The 20,137-nt window shown below is 43.3% G+C and overlaps 1 protein-coding gene across 1 annotated transcript in view; it reads right to left on the reverse strand.

Moving 5' to 3' along the window:
- The window catches only part of Adam23 (ADAM metallopeptidase domain 23), a 155,493-nt gene that overhangs the window by 103,252 nt on the left and 32,104 nt on the right, over positions 1–20,137 (reverse strand). Inside the window, exon 3 of the mRNA XM_059278128.1 lies at positions 19,279–19,355. Within this exon, the coding sequence (XP_059134111.1) occupies positions 19,279–19,355 (77 nt within the window). The remainder of the gene's footprint in view (positions 1–19,278; positions 19,356–20,137) is intronic.

The raw sequence follows: 20,137 nt of genomic DNA on the forward strand, positions 1-20,137 counted from the left end.
GCATTGCTGATATTTTTATCTGAATTCCAACTCCCAACAGCGCAGTCTACCTGGGTTGAAACTTACATCCTTTTGCTGGTAATTCAAGAGGTATAAGTCAGATTGGGGTTTTACTGTTGCAGGCTCTAGTGTGTATTCATTAAGAGGTAGTTTTGATAGTCTCTTCTTGCTTCTCTGTGTGTGGGTGTGTATTGTTTGTATGTGTGTTCATATTTGTATATGTGTGTTTGTGTGAGTGTGTGTGGTCACAGATCAGGATCAGCTGTCTTCTATTGCTTTCTACCTGATCTTTTGAGACAGGGTTTCTCCCTCAACTCAGCACGTCCCAGCTCTGGCTGGACAGAGACTCGGGTTATCCGCCTGTCTCCATCCTTCTCCACTCGGAAGGTCACAGATGTGTACAAAAGGACGGCTTTTAACATGGGTACTGAACTCGGGCCCTCAAACTTGTATGACAGTCACGTTACTCACTGAGGCATCTCCCCAACTCCTGATAGTCCCTCCTCATCCTGCAAGCCACCTGCCTCCACCAGTCATGAAAGGAGATCTTATGGGAATGAGCTCTGGCATTTAGCTTCCATCTTAAATTCTCAGTCTCAGATTCCTCCTCAGAATTCTTATACACCTAGTCTTCTTTCTATTTAATCTCTACTATCTAAACATTCTGACGTATTTAGACACAGTACACAGCTCATTAATTCCATGTGTATAATTTGTAACTAACATACAGAAGGGTCATGCTAGCACTACTCTCCATATAACAAGAGAAGGGTCAGAGAAGCTGTAGGCTGGAATTCCGGAGTCCTCGACTACAGGCCTCAGCAGATCTTAGGGTGTCCATTACTAAGTTTCAGAGTCTCCATCGGTGTATCAGGTAGCTTTTCTGCCACTGTGATGAAATACCCAAGATCAACAGCTTGAAGGAAGAAAGCTCTACATTCTGACTCAAGGTTATAGAGATTTTAGTCCACAGTTGGCTGCCTCAACGGCTCTGGGTCCCCGGTGAAGCAGAACCGAGTGGCAGAAGGATGTGGAGAAAGAAAGCTGTCCACCTCGCGGCAGCCAGGATGGGGAGGGGTGAGGTGAGATGCAGAGGGGGAAGGGGAGAAAGAAAAAGGGAGAGGGGCAGAGAGGGAAAAGAAATGAAGCAGAGAGGAGAGAGAAAGAGAGAGAGGCAGAGAAGAAGGGAGAGAGGCAAAAAGCAGAGGTGAGGGAAAGAAGAGAAGGACATAGGAGTGGATAAGGAAGGGGGAGGGACGGGGGAAGAGAGGGGAGGGGAGAGAGAAAGAGAGGAGAGGAGGGGAGGGGAGGGGAGGGGAGGGGAGGGGAGGGGAGGGGAGGGGAATTCTTCAAAGACAACTTCCTCCAACCAGCCCTTTCCCTGCACTGTTCCGTAACTGGTGCCCTTGTGATTGTCTCACTTCCCACAATGCCATGGTCACCTGGGAACCAAACCTTCCATACATGAGCCTTTGCTGAGTCACTTCATCATTTAAGCTAGAACCATCTATAAGTGATAGAATCAATATGAGTTCCATGATGCTACAAATGGCTTGTCAGATCAATAGCTACATTTCTGAAGCCAACGAAACCCCTTTGTGTTGGCAGCCTTAGATTCCTGGTACTCTGAAGCATCCTGGAACATGACCAGTATCCACAACACACAGCGTGGAGGATCAAGCTTCAGAGATTCTATTAATGGTGGAGCATCTCCCTTTTTATTAAGAATTATTTCATTTTATTTTATACGTGTGAGTGTTTTGCCTATGTCGGGGGGGGGGGGGGACCACATGTGTGCCTGGTGCTCCCAAAGAGTGTCATATCCCTTGGAACTGAAGTTATAGCCAGTTGTGAAGCACCATGTTAGGTGCTGGGAACTGAACCATGGTCATCTGGGAGAGCTCTTAACGGCTAACCATCTCTCCAGCCTCTAAAGGTGGAGAGATCTCTTAACATTCGAACCAAAGAGACATCAAGTCTTGAGTTAACGTTACTAACTCTTGACTCATATAAAATGTTGACAATTTTGGTTAGTTCTTACTCTAGCACTAACACACCAAGGGGGGACAAATTATTAAAAGTCAGGCTGAAATGGCAGACTGACTGAGGACATGAATGATAGCTGGGGACAGAAACAGCCATAAACTCATGCCATTGCTGATAAAACAGGCAATTCGGTAACCGTGCAGTCAGAAGGGGGAAGAGTCACAGGTGCTCTAGTCCAGCCAAGACATAGAAACTAATTAACAGATTTTATAGGATTCTTTTTTAATATTTAGGGGCTGGAAAGTTGTCTCAGTGGTTAAAAGCACTCGCTGTTCTTACAGAGGACCCAGGTTCTATTCCCAGCACCACATGGCAGCTCACAACCACCTGTAACTCCAATCCCAAGGAATGTGACACCCTTTTCTGACCTCCATGGGCACACATATGGTATAAAGACAAACGGGCAGACAAAACACTCATACACATGAAATAATAAAGTAAATAAATCTTTTAAAAAATTCAAAGTTCAACAAATTAAGGCCTAAATACTGTTATTTGGAAACACTGCTTAATGAAGAGCAACTCATTCCACAGCAATCCTGTGCAAAGGAGGCTTCACAGTACAAGTGCTTACAAACGGTTCTTTGTAAGTTTTAGGTGACAGGAAGAATATAGGTCAGAATTTACATAGTCACAGCCTATACAATGTATAAGTGAAACTGTGATCATTTCACTAAGATTTTTTTAAAATAGACTATGACAATATATTCAATTAAGTGTTTCTATGAATAACAAAACTGAACAAAAAAAAGTGACTGGCTAAACACCTTTATACCAATAAACCAAGACTAGACCCAGCCTGTGGAAGAACACGCAGTCTGATGACCAACCAGAGCATAACAAGTGTATGAATCCAGTCCTTTACACTAATTATTCAAGCTAACATTATGGTAACATTGGACAACACAGTGCGCGGAAAGAGTAAAACTCCATTCCCATGAGGATCACAGTGGCCTGAACAAATTAACACAGTCCCTTGAGAACTAATTTATACTAAAGATGGTGTTTCTCATAAGGCTTGATCTTCTCTTCCTGAAAGTATATCTGCTAAAAATAATCAATAGAGTTCTCAACTAGATCGGGATTTGAATGCTCTATGGAGCCTTGTGCTCTGGTCAAGGGTAGACAAGAGGAGGTTGTCTGGAGGATAAACCCACACACTACTACAGCAGGTCTGAGCACACGAGAGGGGTTCTCACACAGGCCCACAGGCTACACTTACACTGACTCATGCAAACACATTAGGATGTGGCTTATGGATGCACAGAGGCGAAGGGACTCGAGATTTCTCTCCCTGGGAAGAATGAATGGGTATTGGATGCGCTCCATCAGATCCACTGCCACAGTTCGATATAATGGAGAGATAAACACAGTTACAGACATGGATCTTTAAATACCATGTTGAGTAGAGCTCTATAGAGAACATCCTTTATGGGAAAGGCCTAGGAAACTGTAATTTGTGTTTTAGAAGAAAGTGCACAAATAAAAGATTGTGTCAAATACATTCAGAAATATGGTAGGAAAAAGAAGAAAATAGATAAGAAAAAAAAACACTAAAGAAAGAAACTACTGGGGCCTTGCTCCAACCAATGACATTGGGTGCTATGAATGAAAACAATGACTACAGGCTTCTGAACCTGATCGTCATTGGAAATCCAGAGTGGCGTAAGCTATTATCTCCAAAACATGCTTCTTGTAAGTGTTAGATTTCCTTGTTCTTCCAAGTCAATGAAAAAAGCACTTATTTTTACCACCAATATTAGTATCATATACTAAAATTCAATCAACAGTATGTTAAAATTACAGAACAAGAAGAAAACGGGTCTATTTAGTGGGGGGCGGTAGGTTAGTGCTTGTCATGGCATGGGTATGAAGGTCTCAAGACAGCTTTATGGAGATGATTTTCTCCTCCTACCTTTATGTGGGTTCTAGCGATCAACACCAGGTCACCAGGCTTGCACAGCAAGTACCTTTACATGCTGAGCCATCTCGCCAGCCTAGAAAATTCTTTAAGCACCTAACTAGACAGCCATTTCTGTTGGCTGACGGTTAACACAGAAGAAAGTAACTATAGTTACGTGTTAAGTCTTGCAGTTCTATTTGTGAAGTTTCAAAGTCATCAAGGGGTCACTTGCTTTGAATCAGATGCATGTTAGATGTGTTAAGGATAATTAGTAAATAATAAATAGAAGAAAGTACGGTATTTCACACTAATGGCTTCTATGCAGAGCCGTCATTTCTAAAGACAAAGGAAAAGTCACTACATTTTGACCATTTCTTTTTTTCTTCCCAATACAATCAGATCAGGTGCAGATTAATTTTTAGCACCAAGCCTAATATTCTGTCTGAAGAAGAAATTAAAGCAGTATTTCAGTTATCATGCCTTAACCCTAAGCAGAACGTTAATACACCTTCTTTCACCTTAGTGTGATGCCCTGTACACTACATTCAGCTGTACATATGTCTGAATGGTCCTTTAATACAGAGTGCACTCAGTTGTTCTTATCTGTAAAACACTGAGATAGCAACGCCGGCAGGATTCATCTTGAGATGGCTTTCTTCACCCTACAGAAAGTTCTTAAGGACTTTAAAATGCCCTTTCGTACACTACAAAAGTGCCCTGCTGCGCGACTGTACCGGGCACAGCAGTGAAGGACTATAAATAGGTACTTACATGCTCGAAATGTGGACTTCTCGTGGATTAGAAAATTTCTTTCTGAAACTTTCTTCTCTTCTTGGAAAAGGCCCTTGACTCTTTTTGTACTCTGGCTGAACATATATGAACGAGATTTTGGCTATTTTCTTGGGGACAATAGCAATCTCGGAGACCATTTTCCAAAAGGAACTGGTAAGTGGCTAAAGTAGACTAGCATTCAGTGTCCAAGAGTGGCTTTTAGGTACAAAAAGCCAGTAACAAGGGATGGAGATAGATAGATATGAAACAAGGCCTGCTGCAGTTGGCCTGGTCCAAGAATGTCCTGTCTGACCCAGGGTGTCCTTAATTCACCAGCAGATTTCTCAGCAAGGACAAGAAGGAGCTACCCCACATGGGGAGCCAACCTGTGAGGCCATTAAGAGTTCAATCCCAGCTTGTCATAACTAAATGAAATCTATTGAAAAGTACAAGTTATCCTTAAAGACAGGAAGTGCACAGATGAGCGCACTATTATTTCCACTGGTCTGTCTTAATGAAGGCTCTTTTCCTCAGCCCGTGAGTCTTTATAAACCCCTCCACTTTCAAAGCAGAGGTGTCAAAGTCGCACATTCGGCCAACTCCAACAAGGGCTAACAGCTTGTCTGACAGCCTTCTTTCACTCAGAAACAAGGCCACTAAAAAGGAAACTGTATAGACCGGTTTAAACTTAGAGAATCACCAGGTAGGACATCTGCTGTGAATAAAAATCCAAGTCTCAAGAGACAAGCTAGACCATGCTTTCTTCCGCTGTACGGATGCGCCATCTTCTCCTTGAGGAGGTGGAGGAGGGATACACATCCAAAACAGGGGACGTGTTATATGAGGATTTTGATCACAGTGCTGCGTGCAAAACAGGTTCCTGCCTTGAATCCAAAGATCTGCAAATCTTGCCTCAAACTGCCTTTATGAAAAGCATTATCTAACGTGGCTTGCTCTTCTTCCACAGTTAACTAACTCAAAAGCACGCATGGAATCCTGGAGTGCTAAGCTAGATGAAGGGGTGGAGAGATTATTTACTCCTGAAAAAGCTGTTGTCTCTAAATGTCACATTAAAGACTACATTAATGACGTCACAGGAACAAAGCTAATGAGGCATGAGTGCGTTTCTAATTCTCACTAAAATATCAGAACTTCTTCCTGCAGCCCGTAAAACACTGCCGAAGAGGCGTCAGTGAGAGACATTAGTTAGAAGAAAAGATGCAAAATAGATTAACGGTCCATCGTTTGTACAGCTAGTAAACACTGCAGGTTGGTGACTCATCCAGGGAAATGCATGGGTGTTCAGAAAGAGTTATTTTCCTGCCTCACATCCAAAAGTACTGCGCGACTTAGTCATCCTGGAGTTACTCACCCTAAAACCTCAATAACAAGCCCCTCCTTTCCCTGATCCGATCCTACACCGGGAGGGGGGGTGCTCCTTAGAACTTAGCCTTATTCTTGCCGTATAGTCAAACGCTGTATAGACAAACACTGTATAGAAAGTGGGCAGAAGGGAGGTGGGTAGGAAACACAAAGGAGGACCCCCTGAACCACTGTCTGAATGTTTTTAAAGAGTGGAGCATGTTCCTAAAAGCAAGTTGGGTCGGCATGGTGGAAAAACAGTATCAATAGGCAGGAGCCCCCAATACTATTAAATTTCTATGAAATCCCTCTTTGGTGAGAAGAGAAGAAGGAAGGAAGGAAGGAAGGAAGGAAGGAAGGAAGGAAGGAAGGAAGGAAGGAAGGAAGGAAGGTCAGTTAACCAAGATGAAGGAAGAATGTCTAGGAATATAACAAAGTACAGTGGCTGAATAAGTCATATGCAACAACATGACAATGTGCTGTGTACTTGAGTTTGTGAAGACAGTAGATTTTTGCACATTTTCATCACATTAAAAAAAAGAGTGCAAGGAGAAAAGAAGAGGTGGGGGAGGAGGTGAGAGAAGAAAGAGGAGAAGGAGGAAAGGGAACAGAAAAGGGAGAGGAGGAGGAAAGGGAACAGGAAAAGATCATTATTCCAGTGATGGAGCAATTAGTATGTCTGTCAGATTGAGTATAGTAATTCCCTCACAATATATATAGATATCAAAACAACACACTGTATGTATTTAAAAAGTATAGCTTTGTTAATTACATCTCAATAAAACTGGAAGGGGTGTTAAAAATCAGAATTCTCAGGGATTTGTCAGAGATCTAGTTTGTCCTTGTGGTGTAAGAATCTTCTAGTCATAAGCAGGGTGGTGGTGGCGCACGCCTTTGATCCCAGCATTTGGGAGGCAGAGGCAGGTGGATCTCTGTGAGTTCAAGGCCAGCCTTGTCTACAGAGCAAGTTCCTGGGCAGCCAAGATCAGCTACGGCGACACAGAAAAATCCTGTCTCAAACAAACAAAAAAAGAAGAATCTTCTAGTCACTTGGGATACTCTGATTTATTGTATGTCTGGACTAGCTTGATCAAAAGACAAACGAGGAAGAAATAAAATGTATACTGCATGGTATGTTAGGAATTTTTAGCCTCTGATTTGAAAGGTATTCCTATAAAAAGGAAAAATAGGATTTTAATTATTTAAACTAAACTTGAAGGTTTTTGCTGAAAAAAGAATTAAGCTTCTGTGAGTTGTTTTCTTTTAAAACAGTCTGAACACTAAAGTACATGAACGTCACGAGGGGAGATGAATTAGAAGTGACATTTCCGAAAAGTGCATTTTAATGAACAAATCATAACAAGCCGTAGTTAGGATTCTAATATCGGGCCTTCTAATTTATAATTAATTTGAAAAGAGCAGAGAAATGACTTTCCGTGGTGAATATGGTCTGTGAGTCACCAAAAGAAATGGCTCTAAAAGTAACGCAATCTTTATTGGCAACAAAACCACCACCAAGGTTCTTAATGAGTCATTTTTTCTGATTATCAAGCTGTGACTTTATATAAATCCATCCAGAATCGGGGGGAAAGTTTAATTAATCTCTGTTTAGGGCTAGATTTATGCATGGAATGGGAGTTATAAAAAAAGAAAAATAAAAAGAAGCGGTGTGAAAAGGCAAGTTCTATAGGGTTTTGTTTCTCTAAGGTTCACATCTGTAGGGCTTGTCAAACACATCTGGCACGTGTCCTTCCAAAACTCAAACTGGAACCTTCAAGTGATAACAGGAAGAGTTGGGCTCTGGAGCCACGACAGGGCCATAGGAGCTCTGCTCGCACGACAAGACAAGCTTCAGAGAGCTGCCTCAACCTCCATCTCCTCCCCAGGTGTGAGGACACTCCTTGTCCTTCTGCCCCGAGTGGGCCCAGTAACATCCTGAAGCAAACGTCTTTTTATCAGACTCAAATCTTCTTGCACCTTGGTCTTGGGCTTCCCCACCCCCCAGAACCACAGGAATAAATTTCTATTGTTCTGGGCTATTTTGCACTAGCTTCATATGTGACCTTAAGTAACATCTCAACTCTTGGGGGCTTTGATGATGGCAAGTCCTGGGTTCTGCTACCAGCTGTCACTAGCAGTCTCTGTGGAGGCTTGCTTATCTCCTTGACCTCCATTTTCTCTTACTCCAGGGTTCCAGGTCTCCACTTCCAAATCTTTACCTGGACGACTCTTAAAAATAACCTTCAAATGTAATTTGAAACCGACTTCCATGAACATCTAGGTCCATACCCACTCCTACCCTTAATCTAACTCATAACCTTCCTGTGTGAGTAAAAGCACCTTGTATTCTTTACTATAGCACTTCTAGGACTTTCATTAAGTGCCTGTGGACTTATCTTTCTCCTCCACCATCCAGTAAGCTTTTTGGACAGAAGATCCCTCTCTCGTGATCTTAACACTGTCTGGCACTTAGCAAACATGCAATAAACATCATGAAATACAGTGCTTGGGATGGTTTATGAAAGGCTCCCTTCCATCAGTGGAAATTTATTGGTCATTTTACTGAGGTTAGAAAGAACTTCAGGTACTTGGTTCATATAGAAGGTCAGAAGGAGAAGCCCATTTAAGTACTATTGCTGTTTCTTTGCAAAATGATGATTATTCATATTAACCAGAATGCTGATAAATGTCTTACTGTATGTACTAGGCCATAGGGCTAAGTTCCTCCTTGGCAGGAAAACACTTCTATCTGCAGCAGACAGATGAACTCTTATCGGATATTGAAAATTATACAACCCAGGATATTGCCTTTCTCAATCGTCAGAAAATTAAGACCAAGCTTCAGTAACTACTGCAATTAACTCATCCCCAATGCCTAATCATGCGGACCCCTCTGTGCTTTTCACTGTTTTATCATGACCAACGTCTGCTAGAATTTTTAGGTATGAAACCAGTAAGCGCTCTGAAGAACGGATAAAGTTCTACTTTATTTGGCATGTTTCCCATCAGGTTAGTTGCCTGTATGGGGCCTCCTTTTATCTAGCAATTTAGAACTAGTTTCTGGTTCCCTGGGTTTATATGTTATATCCTGTATTGAATAAGGAGTGCGCAGAGATGCCACTAACAATTAGATTCTTCTGATTCTGATATCAATTCTTATCTGTCACGTTTTCTCTCTACTTTAGCTTCCGGATTCCATGTTCAGGGCCATTCACAATCTTACCACCTCTTGGAATCTGAAAACCCTAAAGCTAGCCCCTGTGGCCTCCTGGTTTTCCTGGCCTTGCTGATTCACTCATGATTGTTGTCAACGGACAGCAAAAAGTGGGACAGAGGGCTTCTTAAGATAAGCAGAAGGCAAACATTCACTAGTTCCATCTGTCCATCTTGTCGGTCTGTGGAAATCAAGAGTCAATACACAGATGGGAGGAATAGCACGTGACTTACAGGCACAAAGCCCTGGTTCAAGCCTCAGGATCAGAGGCAGGAAGGAGGGTGGGGAGAGAAATACCTATGTTTGGATTGTGTTTTTGTTTTGTTTTTTTGGAGACAGGTTCTCTCATCATGTAACTCTGGCCAGCCTGGATCTCTCTATATAGACCAGGCTGGCCCCAAACTCACGGAGATCGGCCAGCCATAGCATCTCCTGAGTGCAGGGATTAAAAGCGTGTGTCACAAGGCTTGTGATTTTATGCTAATGTTGCTGTTATCAATGTATTTAATTGTGAAAGCTGTTCTCAGACCCTTTTTAGTGGATGGGATAAACACTGTAAATAACTAGAACTAGAGTCTGCTAATATTTGGGGAGTACTCTCCTTATTTTAAATTTTTCCACAGTGTCTGGACCTGGTCCACCAAACAAAGATGACTCATCTCAGAAGCACATAACGCCTAAAGCATCCAACATGGGCTGAGCTCTCCAGACGGAAATGTCCAGGGTGAGACCGGCTAACTTCTTATCTGGTCAGAGAAAACATGGCAAAAATCAGAGCTGTCTGGACTCCTAGAATCAAAGAGCTCAGAACCAAACAGAGGAGAATGTCTGAAGAGGTAAAAACCCCTTAGCGACCGCTTCCCCTACAGGAGGAAGCTCTCCATAGCTATTCCAGGCTGTGTACATGCAATCCATCTATACTGTATTACATGTGACACCATACAATCAGGATTTATACCCTTGGAAACTGCTTCTTAAGATTCCTCATTATTACAGAAACCTTTTTTTCCTAATTTACCAAAATAGTAAGTTCCAGTCTTCCTAAAATATCTAAATGCAGAAGAGAGCACAGTCTCAAAGCGGCACTTGGGAATGCCAGTTGGATAATCAGCTGTAAGAGACAAACAGATTCCCTTACTAACAACACCTCGAACGCTGCATCTCTAGCTGAAGTGGATCAGAACACTGGGTCTGTAGGTTGAGGAACCATAAGCAAAGTACCAAAACAGTACCTTATACAAATGAACAAAAAAAAAAAATTATCTCCTCAGTCTAGGGAACCCAAAAACAAGACGTCATCAGGGCTGGTTAAATTTTGGGGGCCTCTCCTTGACTTACGGATGTCACTGCCTCCTGATCTTCACGTGGTTTCTCTACGTACATTCACAACCTCTCAGATTTCTTGTTCTTATGAGGAAACCAGTCACACTGAATTTTGGGCTCCCCAGAAGACTGCGTTTTAACTAATTACCTTTTAAAAGACCTTACTCCAACCTCAGCTACATGGTGAGGCACAGAAGTTCACCAAGATTCTGCACTTTAATTTGTAGAGGAGAAAGAGAAGTCGGTTGGGGACAGGTGGCCATGCTCAATGCACAGAGCTGTTTTAAAAGCAGCTAGAGGTGGGCGGCAGTGACGCTCGGGAGGCAGAGGCAGGAAGGTCTTTGTGAGTTCGAGGCCAGCCTGGTCTATAGAGCGAGCTCCAGGACAGGCACCAAAACTACACAGAGAAACCCTGTCTCGGAAAACAAAAAAACAAAAAAACAAAAAAACAAAAAAACAAAAAAACAAAAAAAAAAAACAAAAAAAAAAAGCAACTAGAGTCTTATGCATGCTCCTTAGATTGTTAAAAACTGATCAAGATTGTTTTGTTCTTTTCTCCTCGGTCAACATGAACATATGACATCATGAGAACCATGCCCAGCTCACTAGGAAATTGATGTAATCACTGAATAGTCACAGAAGAGGCTCTATCAGACAGCCAGGCTGGAATTCCAAACTGCAACTGAGTCTCACCAGGTCTCAGAATGGCCAGTAGCAGAGGAGACGAATATATCTCTTATAAGCGTTATTAAAGGAGTTTAAACACAGTATGGGTAAAGGGCGTAGGTGACGGTCTAACCATGGTTGGTAAAACACAGAAGTCTCCTTCTGCAGACCCCTTGAACTTAGGAAAGAACGCATTTGCCCTAAGTGGCAACATCTAAAGACACAGAATCCTGAAACGGAGTCCGTACGCTATGAACATCAGCTACTCCAACTTCTTCAGACTAAAGCCCTGAGAGTGTGTCCACAGGTGACCTCAGCAGCAGGGCTGAGGTGAAAAGTCTAGATTCCAAACTTCCTGAGCTCTCTCAAATGTGTGAGAGGAAGTCAGCAGTGACACTAGCATGCTGAGAGAAGAGAAAGGCCGGGCCACGGACACAAAGCGGCCATCTTAGAACAGGAGTCAGTCAGTCCATAATTCAAGACCTGGACAACACGACAGCCTGTGGCTGGGTACCAGTCCGTCTGCTCACTACCATCCCTAGTCCACACTCGTTGTTTCTGGTCCTATTCACTCACAAAAGCAAAATGAAGTAGGAGGCCTGTTTCTTCTTCACGTGCTCCTTCTTCTAAACCAAAATAGAAGTGCAAGCCTCAAAATCTGCTTAGCTGAAAAATAAGTTAATCAGAACAAAGCTGAAACCCCTCTTTAGAATGAAGAAAGACCCTGAACGTAAGTGGCCCTGGTCAGCTGTTTCGTGCTGAGGAGGGGACTCACCAGCCTTAGTACTCCTGCCCCAAACCCCAGGAGTTATTGTGTGGAAGGCATCCTTTGAAAATCTGAAAAGTTTTGGGAGGAGCCTAATGTGCCCTGCCGAAAGTCTTGAACATTCACCACACAATCCACAGCAGCGGACGAAACACCTGAGAAATGGGCTCAGCCTGTTTACCCTACCCGGGAGGAATGTAGCTAGAGCATCTCTCTCCCTGCAGAAGCAGCCCCCAGCCAGCAACTGCCTGGGCAGTTGGCGAACAAAATCGAACTCCTTCGCCTCTCCGTTAGGTAACTGCCAGGCGGGATCTGAGCGTGCAGGGCCCCAGAATTCCTCCACGGCAAGACCTTCGGTTGACAGAGAAAGCAAGCTTCCTCGCTTTAGTAGAGGCTGCTCTTCCCAGCCTCACTTTTCCGTTATCCATGAGTTCCTGGAGTCCTCATCTCAGGCTCCAGGAGCAGGGATCCATGCTCTACAGCGGCACCCTCTAGGACTCAGTACAGTCTCACTCACCCAGAGACCCTTCTCTCATCACCAAGGTCATGGTTACTCTCCATCATGGTTTTGTTTTTAATTGAGATTGTTTTTAGTACATATATATATACATATATATATTACTTTTTGAGATAATATAACTACATCATTTTCCTTTTCTTCCTCCAAACCTCCCATATACCCACTCCCTTGCTCTCTTTCAAATTTGTGGCCTCTTTTCCTTAAACTGTTATTGTGTGTGTGTGTGTGTGTGTGTGTGTGTGTGTGTGTGTGTGTGTGTATGTTTGTTCCTAAATACATAAATACAACCTGCTCAATCTGAATACTGTTACTTGTATGTGTGCTTTCCGGGCTGACTATTTGGTATTGGATAATCAATTGTGTGTCCTTCCCTGCTCCATCACATTTCAATATCATCTGTGTACATATTAATTTTCATTTCTCCATCTTGGATCTTCTTTTTTTTTTTTTTAAGCTGTGAGCTCTTGGGGAGGGAGAAAAGCTCTCACTTTGAATTCCCCATGTTGCTCAGCACAGCATCTTACACAAACTAGATGCTCAGTGTGTTGACTAACTGGAGAATGAATTAACCGTGTCAGTCAGCATGAAAGTCGGGTTCTTTATTTAACCTAACTGAAACTATTTTAGCGTGGTTGTTTTCTTCTTTCAAGAGTACAGCATGAACTGCTTTTAATGAGCAAACTGCTGTGTGCATATGTTTCTGTAAATCTGCGATTTCTAGATACTCATCTTGAACACCCCTGAGTCCCAGAAAATTCAACTGCAGATCTCATGCAAATCCAAAACTACCTTCCTGGATACAGCATAGTAACACTTTAAAAAAAAAATCCTGTCCTTTTTACTTCCTTAACTCTTTACTGGAGCCATCCCCATCCATGCAGAGACCCTGAGACCTCTGAAGTCATCTGAATCCTCACGTTGTCACCATGTACCATTCCCCTGAACATCTTCTCATGGTGAACCCACACAGCACCCCAGGAAAAGAGGCACATGACAAACAGTCAAAGCGATGCTCTGTGCACAGCAGAGTGCTGCCATGGGGCTTGTGCGCTACTCTGAACCTCACACTGTCTTTCCTCTCCCATGCCTGCTGGCCCACTACAGCTTTTAGCATTGCCCACCTAATCCAACCTGAGTCGCTTTCTCTCAGCTCACGTGGTTACTAATAGGGCAACCTTCTTGCTCTCCAGGTTCCACACCTGCAGCTCCCCGGGGGACGTTTTAGGTCACAGCCACCTACGGTTGAGTTCCTACGGTTTTCATCGGAGCAGGGCTCTCCCCCAAGCACTGTTAAGACTCTCCTCGGAATAATGTCCCGGCCTAGTTAACAACCTAGAATGTTCGAACATTGGTACGCAGAGAGAACTGTTCTTTCTCTGTCCTGTGTATAGGTCAGTCGTGTGCAAGCATTCATTTCATTATTTATCACAGCGTCTTTCTATGGAGCCCTAGCTAGCCTAAAGCTTACAAGACTGGTTTTGAACATGAAGGTGATCCTCCTGCCTCTGCTACCCAAGTGCTGAGATTGCAGGTATGTGCCTTTAAATAAACAGGAAAGCATGCTGGGGAACTTGGAGCCAATGGTGTGGCTTGGAAATATATGCATCCAAAACTGCAATGACCTGTAAGTCCTGTTATTTTCTAAATTAGTGACTGGTGAGCTGCTATGGGGCAGTAGAGAGCATGCCATATGAATCACAGTATGCTTTCAATGCAATGGAGAATGGTACCTAAGTATCTGCTCCGTAGACTGTCCTTTGTCATTAATCCCTCCTCTGTCATTAACCCCTCACTCATCAGCTCCATCTCTCAGTCCATCATCACAGAAACACTGATCCCTTCTTCTGACTCTTCTCCCACCCAGTCCTCCAGGGGTTGTCTCCAAGTTCGGTTCTCTCCTTCACCCCTAGCTCTGTAACTACCTCCCCACAACAACCCAAGCTTCCCTAAAACTGCTCTCTTCCGACCTCCAGTGACAAATCAGCTGGAAAATCCACAGGATGCTTACTGCTTCTTAACCTCCCAGGCACATAATGATGTGAATCACATCCTTCAGTTCTGAAACCGTCAACATCGTCGTTCCGCGGGTTCTCCTCCTAACTCCCCAGTCACTTGTCTCCTTCACCGGTTCCTCTCCCCACCCCCTGCCTCCCTCCCAGCTCTCTTTATTCTACCACTCTTCCTTCCTTTAAAGACACATTTGTCACTAATGTTTATACGGAAGTGACTCGCAAGGTGACTCCCAAAAGCTCCCATTCCTCCACTGCAGTTTTATCCAACTACCCTCTAGACACAAACTGTCTAATCACGACACTTCTATGGGCGCTTTTTTTTCCTGCTTTGTCCATCCCCTTCAAACCAGTTCTAGTGATTTTTACCAGCTAAGATGTCTTAGAACTATATCCCTTCCCCCATGCTTCTTAGGACTACCTGAGAACTAGACTTCTGTTTATGATCCCTGACTTTTTACAGCCTTGAGAACGGCTCCTAAGCACTTGAGCACAAATACAGGATTGTCCATGAGTTTCTTATCAAGGAAAAAAAAAATTAAACACTCAAGCTTCACTTGCTTTTAGTCAGCATGGAGACACTGGTTTTGAATGTCAGACAGCTGGGTGACACATTATTAATCTGCACCAGATCTGCCGTGGGTAACATCTCTGTTATGTGGGCTATGATCGTAATGGTTCCCTGGGTTGCTCTTTAAGGAACTTTAAGGCTGCTGATTCTTCACATACGCCTCTTGGGTGACTGAAAGTGATGAAAGGACTCGGCATCTTTCTCTTCATACTGTGTGACATTTGTTAGTTGTTGTTGGTTGGTTGGTTGGTTCGTTGGTTATTTTTCCTTCTCCTCCTGCTCCTCCTCCTCCTGCTACTCCTCCTCCTCTTCCTCCTGCCCCTCCGACTCCTCCTGTTCCTCCTCCTCCTACTACTCCTCTTCCTCCTCCTGCTCCTCCCACTCTTCCTGCTCCTCCTCCTGTTCCTCTTCCTCCTGCTGCTCCTGCTCCTGCTTCTGTCTTAACCTTTGGATCTGATACTCAGCTCTGCAAACAGACAAGCTGACCAATGAGAAATGATTTGTTAGAATGCTAACATTTTAACTTGATCTAGTCAGCTAATCTTTCTCCTCTTCCTTCAGCTCCACATCAGTAAACATCAGACTTTGGAAGGAGTGAAAAGAGGTGCTCTGAGCTCCTGAAGGTCCCTCACCTGTTGTCAGGTGCATTACTCTTTCTTTTTTCTTTCTTTTTTTCCCCCCTGGAGCTGAGGACCCAGGGTCTTGCTCTTGCACTGAGTTAAATCCCCGACCCCTTTTGTTATTTTGTCTCTCCCCCCACCATTACTCTTTACAGAACTTAGTCTCTCTCAGTATAGGACATCTGTAACTCTTCAACTCCTTGAAATTCAAAGACTAATTTGTGAGCAAAGTTCCCTCTTGTCCACTCTTCAGTCATTGAATAAGCCCCTTACTGTCCTCAACCTCATACCCTCAGTACTAATTTGTCCATGACATGAGCATCTGGACCTGGGTTCCAGACCCCAGCAAGCTGAGCTGTCCTGGGCTTAGATCTTCAGAATTATCTCCCTCTGTCTCACCCCTGTCGCTCATGAACATATCAACAAAAAGCCAACACTCCCTTCACACACAACACTGCACGGCCCTTGCCTTCTCAGCATACACTAGTACAGATGTGTTCAGTTGGGCCTAGGTGCTGCTACCCTTTCCCTCTGTACCCTTTCATCTGCTGGAAAAGAGATGACGGGCGCCCTGTCATGCTGTCTGTGTGTCTATAGTCCTCACTTCCCCAAAGGACTTCTACTAAACACATTTAGCAATCGGGGGTTAGGGGGACACATCCTGTATGATAAACACACACTAACTAAAGGACTTAACTTTTCCCAATTCTCCTGCTGCCTGAGAATCAGCAACAACCTGATTGCAAGCACCCACTACGAGCTAATCACCAACTTGGTAGCATGCCCACATTCTCAGACACCTATACGAAGGGACCCTGCTTAGCCTTGCGGGTCTTAACTCTCTTCAGAACCACACCACACCCACCTGTTAGTTTATGGTGTTAATGCTTCCTCTAACAAATCTCTTACCCAGAAAGACAATCCCTCTCTCTGTCTCCTTTGAAGCCCCAAATCTGGGACCTTTCAATGACTGGATACAGTTCTCCATCTTCTCTATCTCCCTCTTCTTCTCATTTCCCAATACTCTCCTTGTTGTTAATGCCTGTCTTACAATGTAGGTGTCCAATATTACCCCTTCTAAGATGTATTTTCACATTCCTCTGGCCTACAGGGCTGCCTCTCCTTGGTGTGACTGTTAGCTGCAAAACTGGAACTTTTATGTGCGTGCCAAGTAAGATGCTGTCCCTTTAAATGGCAAATGACATCTTTTTAGTATTTTGTTACTGTGATCAGATAAGACGCCAGTTTAAACAAAGCAAAATCGGTGACTGATCCTCCGGTTGACCAGAGTAAACTCTGTCTTCCAATACTGAATCCTGTGTATTCGAAGTTATAGTTTCTGGATGCTCCCACCCACCATTTTTGAACGTGTGATTTATGAAGACATTTATCCACAGGATCTCCTACTGAACATGCTCAGGAATGCTCAAGAGTCTACATGTGTTGACAACTCTTTCCAATATGAATATGCATGTGTCTTCAGAAGGAAATCCTTGGCCTTCTGTGTGCAGAGAGACACTGCTTTTGAAGAAGTCCTCCTATGGCCAGGGCTGCCCTTACTGGCTGCAGGTAACAAGCCTTCCTTCACTGACTCTGCTTACTGGCACTCACAGAGGAGTAAACCTTTCGGGTTTGGTCATACTACCACAGCACTCCACTGTTAACACACGTTTACTTCACACTCTTCTAAAGTTACTTATATCTCTAGCAACCAACCCCAACTACACTCAATTCCTCAAGCTAGGATATCCACACTATGCATGTTAAATATTAGGCATACATATTTCCTGGTCTGCCTCTATGACTCTAAGGACTCTGGGATATCCCACATGACCCTTTCTCAGACATCGCTTCTTTGACTGGAAGGTTCTGCTGTGGTCACAATGTTTTAATGCTCAGAACACACGGCAGTTGGTGCGGCACTGGTGGTGTGGTGGTAAGCGTAGCTGCCCTCCAAAGTACACCGCAGTGCTGATTGCAACCTCCCCCTCAGGCAGCGTCAACGAAGTAGAGGGCTGAGACAAACTAAAATTAGCCACATCCTGACATCCAACATAGCCTAAGACTTGGCAAGACAATCTTTTATGCAGGCACAGCGCTGACAGAGCATGGCGAACTGGAACTCAACCAAAGGAGAAAACCTGCAATATCTTTAACGCAGGAATTCTGAGTTCTGCTGACTCATTCTGACCTAAAGCTGCAAGAACACTTGAGTAAGGAGCATCCAAGCTTACTCGGCACCTTTTTTTTTCTGCAGAGCTGACAAAATCTGGCATACAAGAAATGTAATAGCCTTCTGCAATTCCTCCGAGGTTGGCTGCGGTCACCTGCATTACAGTGTCTGGTAGCATTAAATAATAGATTCTTATAAAATGTAGTCCTGTTTCAACTACTGATGAGAGATGAACATCCTGTCCGGCATTTCTGAAGAGAGTCATACCATATGGGAAGCCACCTTCATCAAAGGCTCGGTCCCAGTTCGAGGTGAACTCCTCAGTCCTGGATAAGGCAAGAGCTGTTGCACACGCTTTGCACAAGAACACCAGTGCAAAGTGCTCCGACTTGGGAAAAAGCATTTAAATATCAATATAAACACAGACACAGAGACAATGGGGTGAATTTTCATCAGTACAAAGTTTCAAAGAATCTACATTAGTGCAAATCCTGAAGCAAAGAACCTTCTCAAAATAGATTCTTCTGAGTCATTGTTTACTGTCTTCTTCCTACAGAAGTCGTGTGTTGCATTATAAAAAGTAAAATGGAAGAAATTTCTAGACTGAAGTCTAATTATGCTTCAGTCAGTAGTTTATTATGCTTCTTATATACTGATTACTACAGTTAGCATTTAATTAACTAGCATTACTTCAAATATTTATTCCATTTAAAATCATAATATGACAAGACTGGGCCCATCAACAGTCAATCATGAATCAGGGAGGGGCTCACAGGGCCCTACTCCTCCTTCCTGAACTACTGGTTATCGATGGATTCTGGAGGATGGGTAGTAATTGTCTTTGGTTATATACCAACTGATAAGCCCACCAGATTCCAGTGGATAGTTTCAAACCCCACAGACACACAGACAATTCTGGTTAAACTCAGTGGGTCTCAGAAAAAGAAACTAAGATATGAATGTGGAGAGGAAACTTAAAGGGGAAATGAGTGGGTATTTGAGGTGGGAAGGAAACTATAAAAGGTGAGGTTGTAGTAATCAGAATGTTCTTTATATATGTACGAAAGTACCAAATTATCAACAACTCAATAAAAGTTATTAAAATCCCAATATGTAAGTTCTCCATTTGGGACATGTAACAAGTAAAATGTCTTCCTTCAGGAAAAGGAAATAAAGACACAGTTACTATTCAGACCTCCCACTCTTCCTCAAGCATTATTTGCCACATAATCACTAGAAAATACCAGTTGCTTCAGCCCAGACATTGTTTTGATGAATCTTAAAAATGAAGCTTTACTGCGGATGCATCCTGAGAGGATTTGCTGTATACTTACTTGTTCAGTATGAGGTCGAGAATGAACTTGGAGCCAAAGGCTTCGATCTGGAAGCTCGCCTGGGCCAGATGGACAGCCTAAATGCAAAAAGACAGAAGGAACCTTAGGAGATATTTACAGGACCAGCATTTTCATGTAGACTTTTTTTTATGCATCTTGAGGTATTCATCGAACTTCTTTAAAGGACTAGGTATGCCATCTTGGTTCTGTTGGAAGGCCTATATATGTGAGCAGCAAAGAGCTAATAAAGAATCCTCCAAAACAAACCCATTGAGGCAAGACTCAACAGCATGTCCTGCTGGAGCAGAACTCTAATGAAGACTTGACTCTGGACTATTCTGTGTCCCAGATGAGGTTTGCTGCACACCTAAATGGGAAATCACATCAGCATTCTGCCTTTCCGTGGGAAGAGGAACTTTCTCTATGTGATGTGTCAGCAGAATGTGAGAATAAAATGAGAAGGCACAGCCTGCTGACTTCTGAAAGCATTTGGAGTGGAGCCGCTCCCCTGGGAAGAGCACATTTACAACCCCCTTTAGGAGTCACACATTTACAAATAATGCCTTGATTCAAAACCCAACAGTAATCCCATCTAAGCCAGAATCATATTTAGCAGGTGTTAAAAGATTAGCATAGGCCAAAGAAGCGCCCGGAATAATGTAAATTACCAAATCGGTGAAGAACTGTCAAAGTGTTATCCAACGTAAGGCCTTACTTTGTTATCCTATCAAGATTAAAAAAAAAAAAAGACAAGGATCTATGCAACAACCACACCAACTTAGACTCATTCCTCAGGCACAGAGAGTACCAAACAGCAGATGAACTGCTCTTTGCCTGGTAACACAGACCAACTTAAACA

The sequence above is a fragment of the Peromyscus eremicus genome, chromosome 13, assembly GCF_949786415.1.
Source record: "Peromyscus eremicus chromosome 13, PerEre_H2_v1, whole genome shotgun sequence".
NCBI lineage: Eukaryota > Metazoa > Chordata > Mammalia > Rodentia > Cricetidae > Peromyscus > Peromyscus eremicus.